Source organism: Trachurus japonicus, chromosome 20, assembly GCF_045865225.1.
Source record: "Trachurus japonicus isolate A0001 chromosome 20, Traja_1.0".
Classification (NCBI taxonomy): Eukaryota; Metazoa; Chordata; class Actinopteri; order Carangiformes; family Carangidae; genus Trachurus; species Trachurus japonicus.
This window is the reverse complement of record NC_140926.1, coordinates 24,349,426-24,370,277: the sequence shown is the minus strand read 5'-3', so window position 1 is coordinate 24,370,277 and position 20,852 is coordinate 24,349,426. Positions and strand designations below refer to the sequence as shown.

Sequence of the window (20,852 nt, the reverse complement as noted above, 5' to 3'; positions counted from 1 at the left end):
GAATCCCAGCTTTGCTCCATTAACAGCCAAACAGAGGGAGGCAGGCAGGGAGGGGAGAAATAAATAAAGTAAGAGAGAGAGAGAGAGAAGGAGGGAGGAGGGTGAAGGTAAAAGTTGGAAGTGCTATGAGTCATGGAGCGAGATGGGAGGAGACTGGAGTGGAAGAGAGAGAGAGAGAGGGATGGAAGGAGGAGGGAGGAGGGAGGGTGGTATAATTACAGTAGGAGGCTGCCAGGGAGAGAGGAGAGAGAAGCAGAGGGAGGGAAAGACGAGAGCGAGGAGAGAGAGAGTCCAGCCCACTCCGGTAAAACCATTCAACTGGTGAGCGAGGGAATGCATTCAACACAGAGAGAGAGAGAGAGAAAAAGAGGTAAAAAGAGCGAGAGAGGAACTCCCTTCGTCTGGGAGAACTTAGTCAAACTGCCTCTCTAACACACACACACTCTGAACACACACTCTGCAGAGACTTCACATCGGGAACAAGGATCCTCCTGCACTAAATAGTTTTTCCTTCTCTGCTTTTTCATCATCCATTCATCACATCAGAGTTTTTTCCTCTTCTTCTTCTTTTTTTTTGTTGTTTTTTCTTTTTCTTTCTTTCTTTCTTGTGACGCCTCCACATTTTCCAGCCATCTGTCCCTGACAAAAAAGATAAGGATTACTCATTTTCTCTCTCGGCGTTGTTTTTTTTTTTTTTCTTTTTTGTCCTCCTCTCTCTCTCATTTCTTTACAGCTTTTTTTTTCCCTCCGTTTTCGCAGGTGGACTGTGAGCTGAGCTGAACTTTGCTGCTTCTGAGAACTTCTGAGAGAAGAAAGACAAAGACAAGAGAGCAGAGGACGGACCGAGCGAAGACTTTTCTTTTTTCATCCAGGGCTGAATTTTTTTTTTCCTTTTTCCTCTTCACGCACTTTTGGCCAAAACTCAACTTTTCTTCATCTTTTTTTTCCTCCCGGCTCCATCTGTGCATCTGTATCAGGCAGCATCACCAAAACCCCAGCCGCTCCAGCACAGCAGCCAATCAGGCGTCTTGCCTTGCCATCATGTCTGTCTTACCTCTGCTCAGCTGGACCATCCTGGTCCTGGTCCAGGTCCAGAGTTGCAGCTCTTCTTCGGACCCTCCGTTCAAAGTCCAGCCCGCTCCGCTTTCACTGACAATCCATCCTCACCACCAGCCGCTGGTTGCCAACGCCGACACCGCCTCCTCCGACTCTGACTCCCAGTGCCCGTCCTGCGCCCTGGCCAGGATGAGGAGGAACGACGGGGGCACGGCGGCGGCGGCGGCGGGCGAGCAGGAGGAGGAGGAAGAGGCGGCGCAGCAGGACGTGGTGGAGGCGGTGAAGAGGCACATCCTCAACATGCTGCACCTCCAGGCTCGGCCCAACATCACCCGGCCCGTGCCGCGCGCCGCGCTCCTCAACGCCCTGCGCAAGCTCCACGTGGGGCGAGTGGCGGAAGACGGCAGCGTGCAGATCGAAGGGGAGGAGGAGGGGGCGCGAGGGCGGGGAGGCCGCGGAGGAGGAGGAGGAGGAGGAGGAGCAGCCGCGGCGGCGGCGGCGGCCAGTCAGATGGGAGACGGCGGCGATGCACAAGACACGACGGAGATTATCACCTTCGCCGAGGCTGGTGAGTGAAAAACAAACTGTGTGGGGAGAGACAGAGGACCATCATGACTGTATGTGTGTGTGTGTGTGTGTGTGTGTGTGTTGGTGAGAGTGTGCGCTCCCAGCAGCAGTTACACATTAATCTGCATTTTGTATCTTTAGCAGTGTCAAGGAATGTGTAACAGAAACCTGTGTGAGTGTGTTTGGAGAGCAGCCAAGTCCACTTGTGTGTGCGCACAGATTTGCATGTTAGAGTTGTGCGACTGTGTGTGTGTGTGTGTGTGTGTGTATAGAGACAAAAATGCAGCTTGCTGAGAATGATCACTGTGTCCACCTGCTTAATTCCACCTGCGTACTCACGCAGCTGAACCCAACGGCACGCACACACACACACACACACACACACCTCTGTAATCACCTCCTGCTGTTTTCAAAGAATACCTCATTATCTACTTAAGGTCAGAGGAGATTCATGTGTGTGCATGCGTGTGTGTGTGTGTTAAAATGGTACGAGTGCAACATTTTCTGACAGACAGTAGAAACAAAGAGAGGGAGAGAGAGAGAGAGAGAGAGAGAGAAGGAAGTAAATGATAAAACAGTCCTTGTCCTCTGCTCATCAGCGGAGCTCAGGTGTCCCCTCAGACCTCCGTCCCCTTTCATATCAGTTTAACCCTCCTGTTGTCCTCCTGGGTCAAGGAAGGAAGGAAGGAAGGATGGACGAAGGGAAAGAAGGAAGGGGAAAAGGAAGGAAAGATAGGAGGAGGGAGGGAACAGATTGGGTCAAAAAGGAAGGAAGAAGTAAGGATGAAGGGAAGGAAGGAATGGCGGGAAAAGGGTTGTGGGGAAAAGGAAGGACAGAAAGATGGATGGGGGGAACAGATTTGTTCAAGAAAGGAAGAAGAAGGGAAAGAAGGGAGGGAAAAAGGATGGAAAGAAAGATGGAGGGAGGGAAGAGATCAGGTCAACTGGATCAAAAGAAGAAGGAAGAAGAAATAAGGACAAAGGGAAGGAAGGAAGGAAAGGAAAGGAAAAAGGATTGTGGAAAGAAGGAAGGGAGAAAGGAAGAAAAGAAGGAAGGATGGAGGAAGAGAACATATTGGGTCAATTTGGAGGGTTAACCTTTAAATCCAGGTCACTGCTTGGTCACAATACACACTTGTGCCGTTCGCTGTCGGCAAAGTGTCTGACACACACACAGACGCACACACACACACTGGAAAAACCCGGTCGGTCCAGTGTGTGTGTTTCTATTGGCCGTGTTTTAACCATCAGCTCCAGGTTCTCCAGCGCTGCCCATCGTTTTCCAGAGCCATTCATCACTTCTTCCTCCAGGAAGCTGCTGCTTTAAATCAAACCGCAGGGTCTTCAAGTTTACTGCCCAGATCTGATTCTTTTGATTTTCTAATGAAATACATCATCAAATGTGCTCATACAATTAGAGAAGGAAAGTTCTGATGGATTTATAGATGTTCCTGAAAACGCTCTCATTGCATATTTTGTATATTAGGAGTGGTCAGTTAAAAACAAGAAGAAATCTAATCAATACTTCATATTTACCTCTGGATAATGCAAAGCAGTCATGTAAAGTGTCACTGATGGGTTGTGATTGATGTTCCCTGGTACAAGTTCACTCATCTCCAGAAAACCCCTTAAAGGGAAACTATAGAAACTTGTGCAAAAAGTCATTTGTTGTGTTTCTTGCACTTTGCGAGGGCTCACCTGTCAGTCAGACCGTGTGGGCGGGACCGTGACGTTGTCCTCTTCCTCCTCTGGATTCTCTGCTGCTGCAGTTTGAGTTTCTGTAGGCGAGAGTCTGGAACAGCAGATGGAAAAGATTTTTATGAAGTGGGTCTGTGCAGACAGGCGGAGAGCAGCAGCTTCATTTTAAGGAGAGCACCGGATTAAGGAGTTCTCCCACAGTTTTAAATAAGATTCTGTCAAATATGGGCTCTGGAACTCTCCTGCTACGTTTTTTCTGTTTGTTTGATCTGAATGAAACACAAAGAGCTGACAGGTTCCCCAAAAAATCATGACTTTTGATTGGCTAGTGGCCGCTAGAGAGAACTGGGTAAAGGATTTTTTTTTCCGTGAATCCCCTCACTTCCTCTCTCTGCTTACTCACCCACTAAAACTAATTAGAGTGTCATTACAAAGCTGAGAGTGACCCTCATGGTGCCTACAACCAATCCTCAGTGACTCCTCAGTAACACCTGCAAAGACCATTCAGACCTCCAATTAAATCTACGCCAGACCTCCAGAACCCCTTCAGAAACTCAGACAGACCACGATTTATGACCCAGAGTTTGGCCTCTCAGGTTCCTTTAACACCTGCTCCACCTCTAGACCGAGTTGGAGACTGAATGTAGCAGCCAACTGCTCATTCAGGTCAGAAGGACCATCCAGACAACTCATCAACCAGCCTGGTGGTCCATGGTCCTGTTATCTTTCTGCTGCTTGTTTCTGACCTCATCACCCGGGTCATTTACAACAAACTTTTTTACATCAAGGACCCCTAAACTGACACAAATTAGACCACTGACCCCCCATTGGACAACATTTTGTAACAAATACACAATGATTTGTTCTGAGACTGAATAACATTACTCTTTTTAGTCAATGTATATTCAAATTACTGCCAATGGCATGGATTTTGTTGAAATATTTCAAGAAATTTAAATGTAAAAAAAATGTGGTAAAATTTTGAGAAAAAGTTTGGGACTCCCTTTAACCCTCTAAAGGACCCCTGAGGGTCCCCAGACCCCACTTTGAGAACCACTGATTTCCAACACTGATGAGTTGAACACCTTAGAACCAGTGCTGACGGCAAAAACGCAGTAAATTTGGTTTGGTTTTGGAGAATTTGCGATATTCATACGGTACTTTTTTCCCTCCAACAAAAACAGCCAAACCAAACCAGGGGCTGAACGGGGCTGAAGGTCTGTGTAGAGCTAAAGAGTATCGCTCTAACCAAACAGCTGCTGGTGCCGTTTAAAACCCTGTCACTTTTCATAAGAAACCATGTAGCCTTGTTGTTTTTTTTTAAAGATGTAACACAACCCGCCGTGAGAATACTTTGCACCCCTCCAGTCCTGCGCTTTGTTGGGAATAACTGATGCATTCAGGGACCTCAGTAATTATTTTGGGCAACAGAGATTGGCGAGTCAGGGAGCGGAGGGATGACTGGATTCTTGGCGGAGGCGAAGTGTCAATCTCCCCGTTTTAGGCGCTCGGGCACAATATCTATCTGTCTGCCGCTCTCTCTCTCCATCCATCAGGCTGCTCTGTTTAGCCCCCCCACCCCTCCCTCTTTCTATGTCCTCACAGAGGACAATTAGGCTAATTGAACTTAATTGAACACATCATTAGCGACATTCCACAATCCACTTTCATCTCTCTCTCTCTCTCTCTAACCCCGATCTAGCCTTCCCTCTTCTGGCAGACAGAATAAACTGGTTATTGTTAGATCTATTCTGGTGGCCGGCTCTGTCTGGGGGATTCAAACCAGCAACCCGTTGCTCGAGTTCACTGACCTTCGACAACTGAGAAGAAACGGCGAATCATAGCAGCAGAGGGAAAGACAAAGGGAGACGAAAGTGTCCGTCTGTTATGAAAATAAACAACAATTAGCATATTTCCTTTTCTGCTTTCTTTTCTCTAACCCTCATTTTTCTCCTGCGTTTGCTCTTTTCATCTTTTCTTCTCCTGCTCTCTCATCTTTTTCTTGGCATGTGCTGACCTCCTCTTTGTTGTTTCTTCTTCTAGCCCTGACTGCTTTGGCTCTTTCCTAACTTTCGTGCCCCCCCCCATCCATCACATCTTTGCGTGACGTGGCCTTCCCGTGTTTATGGCGTGTTTACGGCCCTGTCCGTGCCGTCGTAACGTTGCTGCTTTTAATCCCTGGCGGCTCATTTTAGCCGACGTCGTCCCACCACATCATTTTGGCTCTGCTTTGATGTGTGACCAGCAGCCAAAGATGCTCTATGTCTGCTGAGATGAATCACTCGATAGTAAACAACTACAGATTGTGCCCAGACCTGCGCGTGTGTGCATACAAACACATGCACACACACACAAAAAAAAAACACACAAAACCCAACAAAAGAATGTGAAGATTGTGTAAATCCTGAGGATGAAGCTGAAGATGTGCATCACAGTCTGATACATCTTCTCCCTCTGAGCCTGAACTATTAAAACACATCAGTGAGTCACACGCGCGTCCCTTCATCACCGTCAACAACACACACACTGTGGTTTCTCTTGACGCAGTCCCACACACACCGTCCTGCTGCCACAAATACTCACTACAGCACCAAATGTGGATTAATCCGCTGCTAAAAATAGTCCCCAACAAATACACTTTTCCCCCCTACAGTACAAATCTCGACTCCAACTGTATTTGGCAGATTGAGCAAAAACCAAAAGCTGTTATTACTCACACTAACAGACAGAGTTCAGTGTCGTTATTTTAGAAATGAATGCGTCATTACTGTCAGCTAACTACAGATCAAATTTAGATTTTTTTTTACTCACCAGCAAGCTCACGTTCCCTCGTGTTCATGTTCTGATCCTGAGTCAGCTGTGGAGGAGAACACTTGCAATGAAAAACTTCCCAGCTTTAATCCTGTATCTACTAATCATTGACTCATCTCTTGATTTTTACCAAAGTCATATATAAAAAAAGGATTTTACATCAAAACCTTTGTATATTCTACTTGCGGTAAAATTATATCAAACGTTTGAGGACTCACCGCGCGTTCTGAATTTTGCGTCAATTTAAAATTGTCTGTTAAAATTGTTTGTCATAGTTGTAACTCACCTATAAGGTCTGCAGGTGAAGGTGAGGGGAAGTCCTCCACTGCAGCAGGTGAAGCGTGCAGCTACCAACAATCTTGCCGTAGGCGGCAGCTTGCTTGTGTCGCGTTTTGTCCGCAAATACGTGAGCATGCGGAATTCATCTTGTGGAGGCTGCCGTATAACAACGTAGTGAATCAGCTGGAATAATATGAAAAATGATGAACAAATAGGCTACTGAACAGTAATTAGCCGTTAATTTACATTGGATCATATCATTTACTAATATTCCATAGATCAGTTATAAACCATCAGAGGCTTGTATTGGGAAAAATGTTTCTCCTTTATCCACAAGTTTCCGAACGTCATCTATGGTCTTCCGGTGGAATTGTACGTTTACGTTCCCATGGTTTTCAGTCGTTGTCATAGTTGCGGTAAACGCATGGATCTATTAACGCTGGCTTTTAACTGTGCGTGCCATGCGTTTTACAGATTTTCATTGAAAAAAAAAATCCATGCATTTACTGCGACTACCGAAACCATGGAAACGTATACTTAAAATTCAACCGGAAGAGCAAAACCGGCTTACGTTTTTGACGTTCGGAAAAAGGTGGATATTTGATAATGATGCAACTATTGATATTAATGGAAGTCATCCAACCTGTCAAAGGGATAAATCATATCGCATGTGTAAAAAATAAGTAAATGATTCAGTAACTGTTATTAAAACTGTAAGTTGCAAATATAATTTGGTACTTAAAGGTCCATATTGTATAAAGTTAGATGCCCATATGTAATTTGATTAAAAAGCAGGTCTAGGTCTAATCTAGGACCAAAAGAAAAGAATAATAATTATAATTCAATTTTAAATAATTGTATTACCAAAATGTTGCATTTATTTATGTATTTAATTACATATTTAGTTGCCATTTTGTCTGAGCTACAGAGTCAAGACTTATGTCACAACAAAGTAGTCTCAGGCCCCGCCTATCTGGAGTCATTACCTGAAAACTGCATTGACCTTTAAATATTGATTACCTATTAAATATTGATCACATTGTGGCATCATCCTGGGACGATGGTTGGAGAATGAAGTGAAGCTTTATTCTATACGAGTCCAAGTTGAAATCAGGGTCTATCTCCAGCATTACTGTAGGTTTCTAAACTCAGACATGACAAATCACACCGTGCCTCCGCTGCCAAACCAGTGGGCAATGTCCTCGGTGCATTGAAACGTGGTCAGAGTGAGACATCTCGGTGTTTGCCTGCTCTCTGCCAGCCGCCTGCTGTGTCGGCCCTCGGGGAGGAATCAGGGAGGACAGGAAGGCAGCGAGCAGTGGCCTCGCTAAATACAGGCGAGTTCAAACAGAGAGGGAGGGACGGGGGAGGAATCGGTGGGAAAGAGACACAGGGGGGAGAGAGAGGAGCGAAACCATCTCAGCCTTGGTATCTGTCCCTGAATGACTCCTCCTGACTCAACACTCCCCGTTCGGTCCTTTTCAAACCACATGGGGAGACTGTGGTCGGCTCCGTACTTATTACAGGCTGAAACAGGAGCTTTCCCACTCGCTCCCAGCATGAATCTGGTCGTACGAGGAGGTTCCCAGTGTGTGTGGGAGCAGCTGTGTGGACATGACTGAGGATGAGCGCTGGGGGAGAACGGTAATTGTTAAATGTTAATGTGTTGGTACATTAACAGGAAGCTGTTACACTAACAGTCCTGATAAGAGCTTTCCTGCAGAGATAAAGAGACAAAAACAAAGATACAAGTCTTAGTTTTGTTTCTCCTCTGCACTGAGCCAGTCTCAGGAGAAGAGGAAGTTCTCAGCAGATGAGGGTGGGTGGGGTCGGGGCAGGTGGAGCTGACATGAAACTCACACCTGCTTCTCAACTTCAATGAGAATCTTCATGTTTCTATGTTTTCCTCAACATCACAGTGACTCTGTGCAGTCTGCAAACAGAATTCACTCAAAACTCACTCACAGACAGTTTAACATCACCAGATCTCCAGAAGATGTAGTTTAATTGAGCCTAAGAAGTGTCTTTTTTGCGTTTTGGTATCTTGGCGTGGAAAGATCAGCCTGTCAGATTGGTCTGGTTATCTGCGCTCTCATTATAAATAACTCGGCCTGGGAATCCGGAGCCACGCAGTGAGTTAAAAGCTGGCACTTCAACTTCAATTTAGCTCAAAACTTTATTGTCCCAAGAGAGAGAGAGTCTGGTTTTGTAGACATGCTCTGGAAATGAGAAACATGCCATGAAATCACTTTGTTAAAACACTGAAATGACAATAAAAACACGTCAGATGACTGTAGGAGGAGAACGGCGCAGGACGGAGCAGCTGAGAACTTTGTTCGAGGGGCCGGTCCCAGCTCTCGTTTCCCACAGTCTGTCTCTTCATGTTTGGAAGTGGAGTTTTGTAAAATTTCACAGTCGGGTTTTATTTGGTTCTAACAGCCAGCGCACGTGACGGGGCCGTTTTAGCAACTTGATGACACAAAGTGACAGAATTACAGCTCACACTGCTACCAAACTCATAAGAGAGACGGCCTTCTATCCTTGTCCCCCCCACCACACGGTCGCTTTCCTTCTTTATTGTCCCTTCAAGGGAAAGTTGCCTGGCAGCAGCAGTAAAAATACCACAGAATATGCACAGCGCATAAACACACAGTGCAGACAATGTATAAAAGTACAGGGTCAATTAACACCGACACCAACTGACCAAAAAGCTACATTTTACTCCAGAACAAGTGTTTTTTAAATGCACTTCTACACATAGAGAGGCAGAGTGAGGCTGGAGCAGTGTAGAGATGTGAAGTGCATCCAGAACCAGATTAACCTTTATTTAACTGTGGTTTATCTGCTAAAACATTGTTTACATGCCTATGTCATATGACTTGAGCCTGAAGTTGCTGAACTACTGCAGAGGATCATGTGTGTCTATAGAAAGTTTGCAGGTTACTGGGATTGTGTTTGAAATCTCCATTAGGAATTCATTTCTAATAGAAAATGCTAAAATAGTGAAAAAAATATATTTTCATGTTTGTGACATAGGCATCTATCTGTAAATGGTATGTAATGTTAATATGACATCAACAGGTGTTTTTCTCTGTTTCTGCTGTGATGTGTTTGGGATACACGTGAAAAAATAGGGAAAAAACCAAAGACAAAGTTGGTGCCCTTGAAATGATGATCTTAGCTGTGATTGGCTACTGTGCTGAGCAGGTGTCCTCACCTGTCTCCTGTTGTCCTGCTGTCTTCGGTGTTATTAGGTCTGATAGAGGTGACTTCTCTTTATTGATTTACTCTAAATATATTGGATAAAGCAAAAAAAATGAATATAACTCTTTCAGCGGACTGATCTGATCCGTCGTGATTAGATCCATGTCTCCTCTCCTGGGGGACCCAAGTTGTTTGGTGTTTTTTAATTGACCCTTGACCTCTCGGGTCTCCCTGGACCAGCGCCTGGTGGGCCCATTAGAGTATCAGTGTGTCACTCTGGCCCCAGCCCGGTGCCCCTGTTTGGTGAAAACATGACCTTCTCCTCATCTTATCATATTCTTCCGCCTGTCGCTTTGATTCAACAGAAACCTCAAAATCCAGTGAGTGTAGATGTCTCTCTCTCTCTCTCTCTCTTCAGCTGATGGTGAGTGAGTTTGGCATTCAGGACATTCCTCTCAAGACGCCGACGCTGCCCAAAAAAGCTTCCTCTCCGCTTTTGTTTACTGGTTGTTTGACAGCGTTACACAGATTTTGTTTCACATCTAGAGAGCTTGCTCTAGTGTGTGTGTGTGTGTGTGTGTTTACTAACACAGCCCCGCTGACTCACATGTGGTGCCAATAATCCTGAGCAGGGCGTCGACTCTCTGATCTCGGGTCTAGAGCAGACTTCTGTCCCACGCAGCCTTCCAGTCCACACTGAGGGGTTAACACGCCCAAGTCAAGTTACCTGCACTCCATTAACAGTGTTTACACCAGTAGTTAAACACTGACATCACAGGGGATGTCTTGTGAGTTCAGGGTTCAGAGTCATGTGACCAAAGCTGGATTCTTGCTGCCTCTCTGCAGGTTTACAGAGACTAATACACACTCTCCTTATGTTTAGGTTATATTATATCTTTACACATTAGCTCTACACTGCAAAAACTGAAAATCTTTCCAAGAATATTTGTCATATGTCTTGTCAATATGTCTAATTTCTAGTCTTTCTACTTAAAATAAGACTCATCACCTAAAAATGTACTTGTTTTGAGATAATTTCACTTGTTTCAAACAGAGTTTCACTTCAAATTAGTTGAAAAATCTGCCAGTGAAAGCACATTCTCAGATTTTTCTACTTATTTCAAGTAGTAAAAACAAGCTACCCTTTATGTGATTTTACAAATAATGAGATTTGTTTTGACTAGAAATAAGACAAATATTCTTGGAAAGATTTTCAGTTTTTGCAGTGTAAATGTCAGGAATCTAAAGCTGTAAACAAGCTGCTTCCTGAACCTGGGCCCACACACTGAACCTGCGAGTTCATGTGGGAATATATTCTTTATTATCATCAGGAATCAACATATAAGACACCATGTGTGTGTGTGTGTGTGTAGAGGGGAGGGGGTTGACCGAGCCCCCTCCGCCTAATGTAAACTAAGAGGCTGACTGTGGTGCTTTCAATGGTAAACGGGAGTAAAGACAGACTCGTTCTTACTCCTGTGGTTTCCTGTGAAAAACATTCATCAACACTTCAAATACAGAGTTTCATTCAAAACAAACAGCTGTTCACTGGAGTTCTTAAATCAAACAAACAGCTGGAAACTGTACATTTTTTTTAGCAGATAATTCATCTACATTTGTGGCTATAGTGAGTATTTGTCTGCGCTTTAGTGTGGTTAGCATGTAAAAATGTCTTTTAACAGTTAATGCAGTTTTTGGTTAAAGCAAACAAACCCTCAGCTTTCCTTTGAGTTCAGCATGAAGGGGTTGGATGGAACTTGTAGCTGCAAAGATCTGCAGAGATATGGAGAGAGACTGATCCCTTTAATGTAAACCTGATAGTCAGAGAGGAGGGAGAGGCAGGAAGTCCTCCGGTGTCGATCTGTCATATCTGTCACATCCAACCCACCGTACCTTACAGATCCCTCCTCCTCCTCTAACTCATCTCCTCCATCATCAGCCAGAAACATCTGAAAGAACCAGCTGTGCAAACTGTGAGTCCCGTCACGAGCTGCTCTCCGCCCCGTCTCTCCTTTAATTTGTGAACGGTTGAAGGCCAAAGCCAAATAGAAACAAAAGGTCATGTATGCAACGGCAACAGGCCACAGAAGTAGAAGAAAAACCATGAGAAGAAACACGCACTCGCGCATGTTCAAACACACACAAGCCACTGGCAGGTTTGCAGATCCTGTTGAAAGCAGCTCACCCATTGAAGACGGGATTATGACGGACAATGACCGACTCACACAGACACACACACGCAGGGATACAGTGTGTTGTTTGGACAGATGGGTACACTGTGTGTGTGTGTTGGTCATTGTCAAAGTCTCAGTAAACACAGGCAACAGAGGATGGAGGGTGTGTTCGCTCACCGGTGTCAACAGTCAGATCCAGAATTAGCAGAGCCACAGCTCAGGCTCCGCTTCCTTTACGTGGCCACACCCACTGCAGTTCAGTTTACCCCTCCTCCTTCCACCATGGGACGATGCATTCTATCAAGTAAAAAGAAAAACCTGTGTTTATTTCGTTTTTTTTTTCAATCTTTATTGGAAAAAAAAACTGTGAATCATTTTAAAGGATATCTCTTTGATCTTGTTAGTTAACAAAAACCTACGAGGTAATAGCCAGACTCTTTCCCAGTTAGTATAAGTTGATGACACCATTAAACTGTGACTTTTCCAGTGCATTGTGGGATATTAAAGGAGACATATTCTGCCCCTTTCCCTCAAATTAAAATAGTTCCCAGGTGTCTTAAAGACATGTCTGTGACATGCTTCAGTCAAAATCCCCCAAGGATCAAACATCACAGCTCTTTTCATCCTCTCTAAACAGCCCTGTTCAGAACGGCTGCTTTCAGTGTCTGTACCTTTAAATGCAAATGAACCACTGCTTGACCCGCCCCTTCTACTGGTACCAGGTAGGGGTGGGATTATGCAAATTTGAAAACTAGTCACATCACTGAGGGAACAGCTCATATAACCACATAGATTTCAATCTAGGGAGCCTGCACATTACAGATTTTTTTTTTGTCAATTCTCATATTTTGGGGCCAGAAGGCAAGACAAACACCTAAATACATGTTAAAGAGCCTTCAAACAGTGATGTTTCCATAATATGTCCCCTTTAAGGCCCAGGATTTGGCTACAGAACAGACCGATGCAACAGTAAAAGTAATGTTTACACTCACCGTCGGTCATACCAAATGTTGATTTAAAACAAACAGCAAGAAATAATCAAGGCTTTAACAAACCTGCTAATTCACTGGAGCTGTTTTGATTTATTTCAAACAAACCCGGCACGAGGCCGACGAAAAAATATTCCAGATGTCACGGTCCGGTTGAGACGGGGCCTCGCTAGGAAATAAAAGACAGGAGCCACCCTCACAGTTCTGAGGCTCTCGGGGCCCTGCATGTTGTTTTCTCTGCTGTGAGAGCATTACAGTAGCAAACAAGAGGATTTATGAAGCTGGTGCACATGCATTGGTTCTTATATTTGACATCCTGGCAACTTTGATGCTTTTAGGAAACGTGGTCTATTGTTTCAGCTGCTGAAGAAGTCCATGCAGCGCTGCCGAAACAGCAGGCTGCAGTGTCGACTTCCAGGTGTCTGATAACACACAACTTAATCTCTCAAACGTCTGCTCAACAGATGACTCCACAGTGCGTCTCTCTCCCTATGTGTGTGTATGTTTAAGTGTGTGTGTGTGTGGGGGGAGGGGGATTACAGAGGATTTAATAAGATTTATCATAAACCAACAGTCCTTTTAACAACATACCGACCAGTGTTTGTGTCCCATGTTGGCAGGATCTCTTGTTTAGTTTCTGTTAGCTGCTCAGAGAGGCTTCGTCTGATAAATCAAAATCATAATACGCCCCAGAGGCTCATGGGAGAGTTTTGAGAATCTCTGGAGGCCGCTGCTGCTGCTGCTGATGGATGATGATGTCTGGCTCAGATGTCAGTTTATCCTGCCTGATTTCTGCGTCACACACACACACACACACACACACACACACACACATACACACACGCTCTCAGCAACTTCAGCAGCACTATGTCATCGATGTTTCAACGTGGTCGTCTGATGACTGGTGGCCCACACTGGACTTCTGATGGTCCACACTGAGTCTTTGGTGGTCGTAGAAGGGTCATTTACAGCCAAACTCTGGGATTACACTGCAAAAATATTTGTCTTATTTCTAGTCAAAATGTCATTTCTAGTCAAAACAAATCTCATTATACTTAAAATAAGACTCATCACATTAAAAAGTAGCTTGTTTTTAGACACGTTTTACTTCTTTCAAGCATATTTTCACTTGAAATGATTGTTCTACCTATTTCAAGTGAAAACTTGTTTGAAACAAATGAAAATTATCTCAAAACAAGTTCATTTTTAGGTGATGAGTCTTATTTTAAGTGAAAAGAGTTTAGTTTTGATTAGGAATTAGACATTTTGAGAAGAAATAAGACAAATATTCTTGGAAAGATTTTGAGTTTTTGCAGTGTATCTGTATTGAGTGGATATTTATTGAGTTTTTTGTGATCTGACCGGCTGTTTGATGGTCTAAAGTGAGTGTTTCATGGTTTAGACTGGGTATATTATTGTTACAACCCTGATCTAAATTGGGCGTTTGTCTAAATGAAGCTTTTTTTTCAAAAATGTCACTGTTTCTTTCAGAAGATCCTGTTTTGTATCGTGGCGTTCTCTAAATTGTTGTTGTGTCTTTTTTTAATCAGATGAGGTGATGAGAAGTAACAAGAAACCCTGACAATGTAGATTTCTCCAGAGCAACTGTGTTTCAGTGTCCTGCACACACACACACACACACACATTTCTCTCTGGCTGCTCTGTCCAAACACAGTTCCTGCCTGACAAACAGTGTGTGTGTACGTGCGTGTATGTGTGTGTGTTGTGGGGGCAGACGAGGGCCAGAAATCAGGTTTTATGAGTTGTTGAGACATGAGTTTGTAAAGATGGGTAAGTAAATGGAGGGGGATTACAGGGAGAGCGATGAGCTGTGAGGAGAAGGCTTGCAGAGGTCGGACCGACTCCAGGAAACAGGCGCTCGCTGTCTCCGAGTGTAAATGAGCTGCTGGAGCTTCTTGTTTCTCACCTGCTCCATGGAGGTTTTAACACCTTAAACCAAACATCATGTTAATCTCCATCTACAGCCACTTTGAAGGTAGTTATTATCACCACCGCAGCGCAGCGCGTGACAGGAGTTCTGTTCTAGCTCCGTGTCAACAACACGCAGCAGAGACAGCTGCACCTCACTCACTATTTAGGAATTACAACCATCAGCTGGACGAGTAGTGACAGACCATCATGTGATGTGTTCGGAGGGTTATGTTCATTCATGTGCGATCAGCCCAAAAACATAGATTTTTTTTTTCAACCCTCGTCTTGTGTTAGCTTTCTGCTCCCATCCCTTGTGTTAGGGTCTGACCCATGTTTTAAATCAGCTGTAATTTTTTTCTCTTGGTTACATTGTTAGGCTCCCTTATCCATGAAGATGTTGGTTTTAATATTTTTGGTATCGGCCCCAACCTTCCTCTTATAGCTTTCTGCTCCCATCTCTTGTGTTAGGGTCGGTTTTGTGTCTTAAATCAGCTGTAAAACACACTAAAACAATTATTTATCATCCCATTTGTTTCTCATCTCTTGGTTACATTGTTAGACTTCCTTATCCATGAAAAGGTTGGTTTTACACTTTCTGTTTTAACTCACATTATTGTTCTTATCATTATAATCGAGTCACAACCGACCCTAAACAGAGAATTTTGTGGGGGGAAAAAAAAAAAATTGTTTATATAGAGTCAAAAAGCCTTGATTTAATAAACACATTTCTGTGGTACTTTTATGCATTAAAAACCTAAAAAGGGCTCAGTGGCGACCCTAACACAAGAGATCATATCCCAGAATTCTTTGCTGATATTCTAGGCACGATTGTTCCAACAAAAGCATTGATTGATACATTTTCTTTTGGTTTTAGCGTCTCAAATCTTAACATTTGTTGAACCAGACAAGCTGTTTATTATCCGATACACTAAAAGCCTCATGGGAGGTTGTGTTGTTTTTAAGCATCCAAACAGCTTGTTGCTTTTCAGACACAAACGCCACAGTGAGGAGTCACAGTGTTGGACAGTCACGGCACTGAGCCGGGCCTCGAGAAGCTGGCGATGAGTTCACTGTCATGACACTGCTGTGCGGTTAATAGTGATGTTTGTGTGCGACACGGCCGTGAAGTCGGCGTGTGACTGTAAATCACAGCTCGTCTGTCATTACAGGGCCGTAATAAGCGGCTGTGCGCGGACACACCGGGCCCCACTCGCCCTTCCAGCTGATACTTTGTGCTGCTAACGTGCTATTAGCATTTCCCCTCCACTGCCGGTGAGGCTCCAAGCTGAGAGAAAATCACCATCCGTCCACTGTGTTGTTGTGTTTGACAATTCACACTGTTAACGTTAAGACTGATCCTGCTTCAGAAAGTTTTCTCAGTGCTAGAAGTTGCACAAGTCAAAACAAAGACTCTGATTCTTCCTCTTCTTCCTGCTGGAGGAATCAACACAAACACTATTCTAAGAAACGATGAATGAACAGGGCTTTTATTTTTTAATCCCTCTGAAGTGGTGATGATGTAAGTGAGATAATCGCCTCCGAATTGTCGCGTAAACGGCGTTAATGGACTCGCTAAAGTGCCGAACGCCTCCACACACACACACATTAACAAAGCATCACTGCTGCTGACATTCATAAACTCTCAAATCGTGACTTAGACTTTTTTTTTTGTATTGACGCCCACGAGCTAAAGGCAACACACACACACACACACACACACACACACACACAATGAGAGAGCAAAGAAGAGGTGATGCAAAGATCTTATGTAACGTTGGTGGATGGTGACTCGGTCTTCAAAGTGGTCATTAGCTCGGTGCCTGGCCTCCAGGTTTCTAGGAAATGTAGAATACCTGTCTGGACATATATGTGTGTGTGTGTGTGTGTGTGTGTGTGTGTGTGTGTGTGTGTGTGCGTGTTCTAAACTTTTGTCTCTAAACAAAGAAAAAGTAAAAGAAGGTAAAGTCAGAGATAAACCTGCAGCACAGATACATGTGATCAAACTACTGCAGCTGCTTATTGATTGACTGAAGGTTGGAGCTTTATCGAACCCAATCACCAGGCAGAAAGTCGTTTTCCTTTGTTTCCTGTCAGCGTCAGAAAAAGTCATTTTCAGAAAAAAAGTGATATTTTTCTGACGAACTGAATAGTTACACTGAAAAGTAACCAAGAAGTGAAGAAAACCAATCCTGAGCTCAGCTCCATCCGGGCCCCTCTGACTACTGAATACTGCCTACCTGCTGCTACCAACCTGAGGGCAGTTACTCTGCAATTAAAGCCCTCCTCTGGTCTGGAAACAGCCACAGCTTCTAAAACTTTCCCATAATTCTCTGGGCAGCGTTTGTTCGTGCTTTTCAAGCTGCAGTGATGACAACAGTTCTCCTTCAGGGAACCATTAGCTGCTTTAAACGCTGCCTGACTCCAAAACCTCCAACCACTGCTGCTGAGTCAGCAGGAGGAGCGTGTGTGTGTGTGTGTGTGTGTGTGTGTGTGAGGTCATGGTGGAGATGCTGAATGTAGATGCATCTATACTGTAGCTTAGATGTGGCTCACACACCCATGAGATGAGGACGTGTGTGTGACAGATTGAATTCATGTCTCTACAGTAAAGACACTGGAGTGTTTCCACAGTGGGACATGTCTGCTGAGGACTACAGATTATATTATTGCCATGGTTACCTAAAGCTCACTATATCCACAAGTTTCCGAACGTCAAAAACGGAAGCCGGTTTTGCTCTTCCGGTGGAATTGTGTGTTTATGTTTCCATGGTTTCAGTAGTTGTCATAGTAAAGGCATGCATCTATTAACGCTGGATTTTAACAATGGATGTTCATTGAAAAAGGTGGAAGGTTAAACTGTTAAGAAAAGCTGTCAGCCAATCAGAGAGCAGAGTTTTCATCATAACTGTCCTAACCCTGTCCCTGTCCTTTCTGTCTCAGGTGACTCTCAGGGCGTGGTGAACTTCGTCCTCTCCAAAGAAGGAGGCGACCTGTCTCTGGTGGAGCAGGCTAACGTCTGGCTCTTCCTCCGTCTGTCCAAGACCAACCGCAGCCGAGCCAAAGTGGCCATCCGCCTCTTCCAGCAGCGCCGCCTGCAGAGCGGACACCAGTCCCTGCCGCAGGACGAGATCCTCCTGGCCGAGAAGACGGTGGACACCCGTCGCAGCGGCTGGCACACCTTCCCCGTGTCGGCGGCGGTGCAGTCGCTGCTGGCGGGCGGCGAGGGCCCCCCCGCGCTGCGCCTCCGGGTGTCCTGCCCGCTCTGCGCCGACGCCGGCGCCACGCTCATCCTGGTCTCGGGCGGCTCGGACGCGGGGTCGCAGCGCGCCAACCAGAGGGAGCAGTCCCACCGGCCCTTCCTCATGGCCGTGGTGCGGCAGGGCGACGGCGGTGACTCGCGGAGGCGGAGGAAGCGAGGCCTGGAGTGCGACGGGAAGGTGCGAGTCTGCTGCAAGCGGCAGTTCTACGTCAACTTCAAGGACATCGGCTGGAACGACTGGATAATCGCGCCGCCCGGTTACCACGCCAACTACTGCGAGGGCGAGTGCCCCTCCCACGTGGTGAGCATCACCGGGTCCACGTTGTCCTTCCATTCCACCGTCATCAGCCACTACCGCATGAAGGGCTACAGCCCCTTCCAGAACCTCAAGTCGTGCTGCGTGCCCACCCGGCTACGAGCCATGTCCATGCTCTACTACAACGAGGAGCAGAAGATCATCAAGAAGGACATTCAGAACATGATCGTGGAGGAGTGCGGCTGCTCATAAGCACAAAACAGACTGGACTGGAGAGGAGCAGAGAGGAGAAGGACCTCTGAACCCAGAGAGAGAGAGAAAGAGAGAGGACAGGGAGGGAAGGAAGGAAGGAAGGAAGAAAGAAAGATGAGTTCATCACGTCTACTGCGTTTCAGTCTTCACCTCCTCCCTCTGTCCCTCTCCAGGATAACGCCTCTTCTCCGGACTCATACAGCAGAACTCAGAGAGTCCCAATGGCACTTTCAGAAAAAAAAAAAAATTAAAGAAAAAAGATAGAAAAAAAAGAATATCTAATATATTTTTGTTACAAACGGAGGGAGCAAGGCTTATTTATGTGGCTGAGACGTTCAAGCACCACTCGACCAGTCCAACCTTGGAGAGATGTGGTGCCTGAAAAACTACGAACAAAAAAAAAAAAAAAAAAAAAAAAATCTCAAAACTATGCAACTTGTTTCACGTATTATGATCTTATTGTATTTTACTTTGTTTGTTTTTTTCGTTTCCCAACTGTTTACTTTTTCAAAATGTACGAGGATGAAAGAAAAAGACTCTTTTGTATTTTTTGTTTTTTTGAAGTATAAATCTGTGTGTGGTTGTGTGTTTGTTTTCGTCCACTCAAGTGTGAAAATATGTGCGTATGTTTGTGTGTTGAGAGATACTTGAAAGAAACAAGTTGGCCTGGCTGCTGGAACCAAACACTTCTTTTATGTTACCATGGTTACCATATTGATGTTATAATTATTATTGTCAGTAAGTATATTAATAATATTATTGTTATTGTTATTGTTATTAATAATATTTTTTGTTTGGCTGCATTTGTGTTGTTTTGTCTGTTTTTTTGTTTTTTTTTAAAGAAGCGTTACAAACGTTTTCATGTTTTGCACTATAGTGACACTCGTGTTCGGATCAGCCACAGACTAAACAGACCGGAGCTTCCTGTTCAGGGTTCAGTGTACAAGTGTGACAGGTCACAGGTTTGATCCCCTGTTGATGCGTTGCCATGCGTTGCTCTGGCCTCACAGTCACGGCACGTGTCGCCTGTAGGTTTCTAAATGTCTTCAAGCCTGAACTGTGGGTTGCTCCTTGAATGGGCAAAAGTACGTAGCTTGAGTGTGATTGGCTGACTCACCTGTCAGTCAAATCAATCACTTTAAATGTTCTCTCTTTCATGAACTGAGGCGGCAGCCAGGATTTTCAAAATACTGAAATGATTAAACACACTAAAATGACCAAACTTCACTATTTGGGTTTTTCATGTGTTTTAACTTGAAATGCTGTTTCACAACTATTCCAAGCTGCAAGTTAATAAAAGTACATTCAAGCACAAGTGAATCTCTATTCTAATTTTGCTCAGAGTCATAGAATATCTGAAATATCAAGTTTAAAAAAAGGCCTATATAGGCTATGTGCAAGTTTTGAACTCTGTGCTGCAGTGCCCACAAGACTTGTTAGAGGAACTGCAAGTGAACACACTTCAGCTGTGGAGGCTTCTGATTGGATAAATCATCAAATCAACAGCTAACATGTTAGCGAAATGTAGCGATGCTAGCCGGTCAACTAGCACCGAACGCAAGCTAACTTTAGACAAATATATTCTGTATCAAGCTGTTTAGGCCGTATAGACATGAGCTTGTAGAACATGGTGTTGATGTCAGTATTAATCTCTTGAGTAATTGCACCACTGGAGATCACCACGACACATCAGGAACTATCCGTCAGTCATTTTCTGCAAGGACTTTTACTTAAAGTGACAACAAAAGGCACTTAAAAAAAGAAACATAGATCAAAAGAACAAAATCTCATGAGTGACAGTTTAGTGGCCCTTCTGGTAGCTACAGCTTTAGCCAAGCTACAGCTAGCTGCATCCCCAAAAGAGAACAAAACAGACTAAAAGCACCAGAACAAAACCCTTTAAACATTGTTTATATCCTTGTCTCTGGTGGATGTTTACACTAAGTCAGCTGTCTGACTGAGGGACAGACAGTGATTAGCATTAGCAAAGAGAATTGTCATATGGGATTTACACTCTGAGGTTGTATGGTAGGCTAGATGTTTTATCAGTAACACTTAAGATTCAAAATTTTAATATGATACTATTGAAATAATTCACCCTTGAAATAAGTAAAGAGGAGTCATTTTAATAAAATTACCCTATTCTCAATATTAGCCCGCTTCAAGGCTAAGGGTTCATAGGCCTATTAGCCTTCATCACCAAGGTAGCAGCTGTAATCAGATAAAGGGTAGCAACTAATGGGTGTTTTCATTATCGACTACTTGACCCGTCAGTAAAATGTCTGAAAACAGTGCAAGACAGTCCAAAACAGTAGCAGGAAATTGCCACATCTGAAAAGCTTCAACCAGCAAAATTGCTAGTAGGCTAATTGAAT

The 20,852-nt window shown here is 44.4% G+C and overlaps 1 protein-coding gene across 2 annotated transcripts; it reads left to right on the top strand.

The window, feature by feature from the left end:
- The first annotated feature begins 246 nt into the window (after positions 1-246).
- inhbaa (inhibin subunit beta Aa) lies at positions 247-20,207 on the top strand. Of its 2 annotated transcripts, XM_085763162.1 has the most exons (3): positions 247-370; positions 760-1,624; positions 17,651-20,207. In XM_085763162.1, the coding sequence occupies exons 2-3, from the start codon at positions 1,042-1,044 to the stop codon at positions 18,475-18,477; spliced, it is 1,410 nt and encodes a 469-aa protein (XP_085619288.1). In that variant the 5' UTR covers positions 247-370; positions 760-1,041; the 3' UTR covers positions 18,478-20,207. The 2 variants fall into 2 exon arrangements, with proteins under 2 accessions (XP_085619288.1, XP_085619287.1); XM_085763161.1 differs by having other exon boundaries at positions 247-1,624.
- The last annotated feature ends 645 nt before the right edge of the window (positions 20,208-20,852 follow it).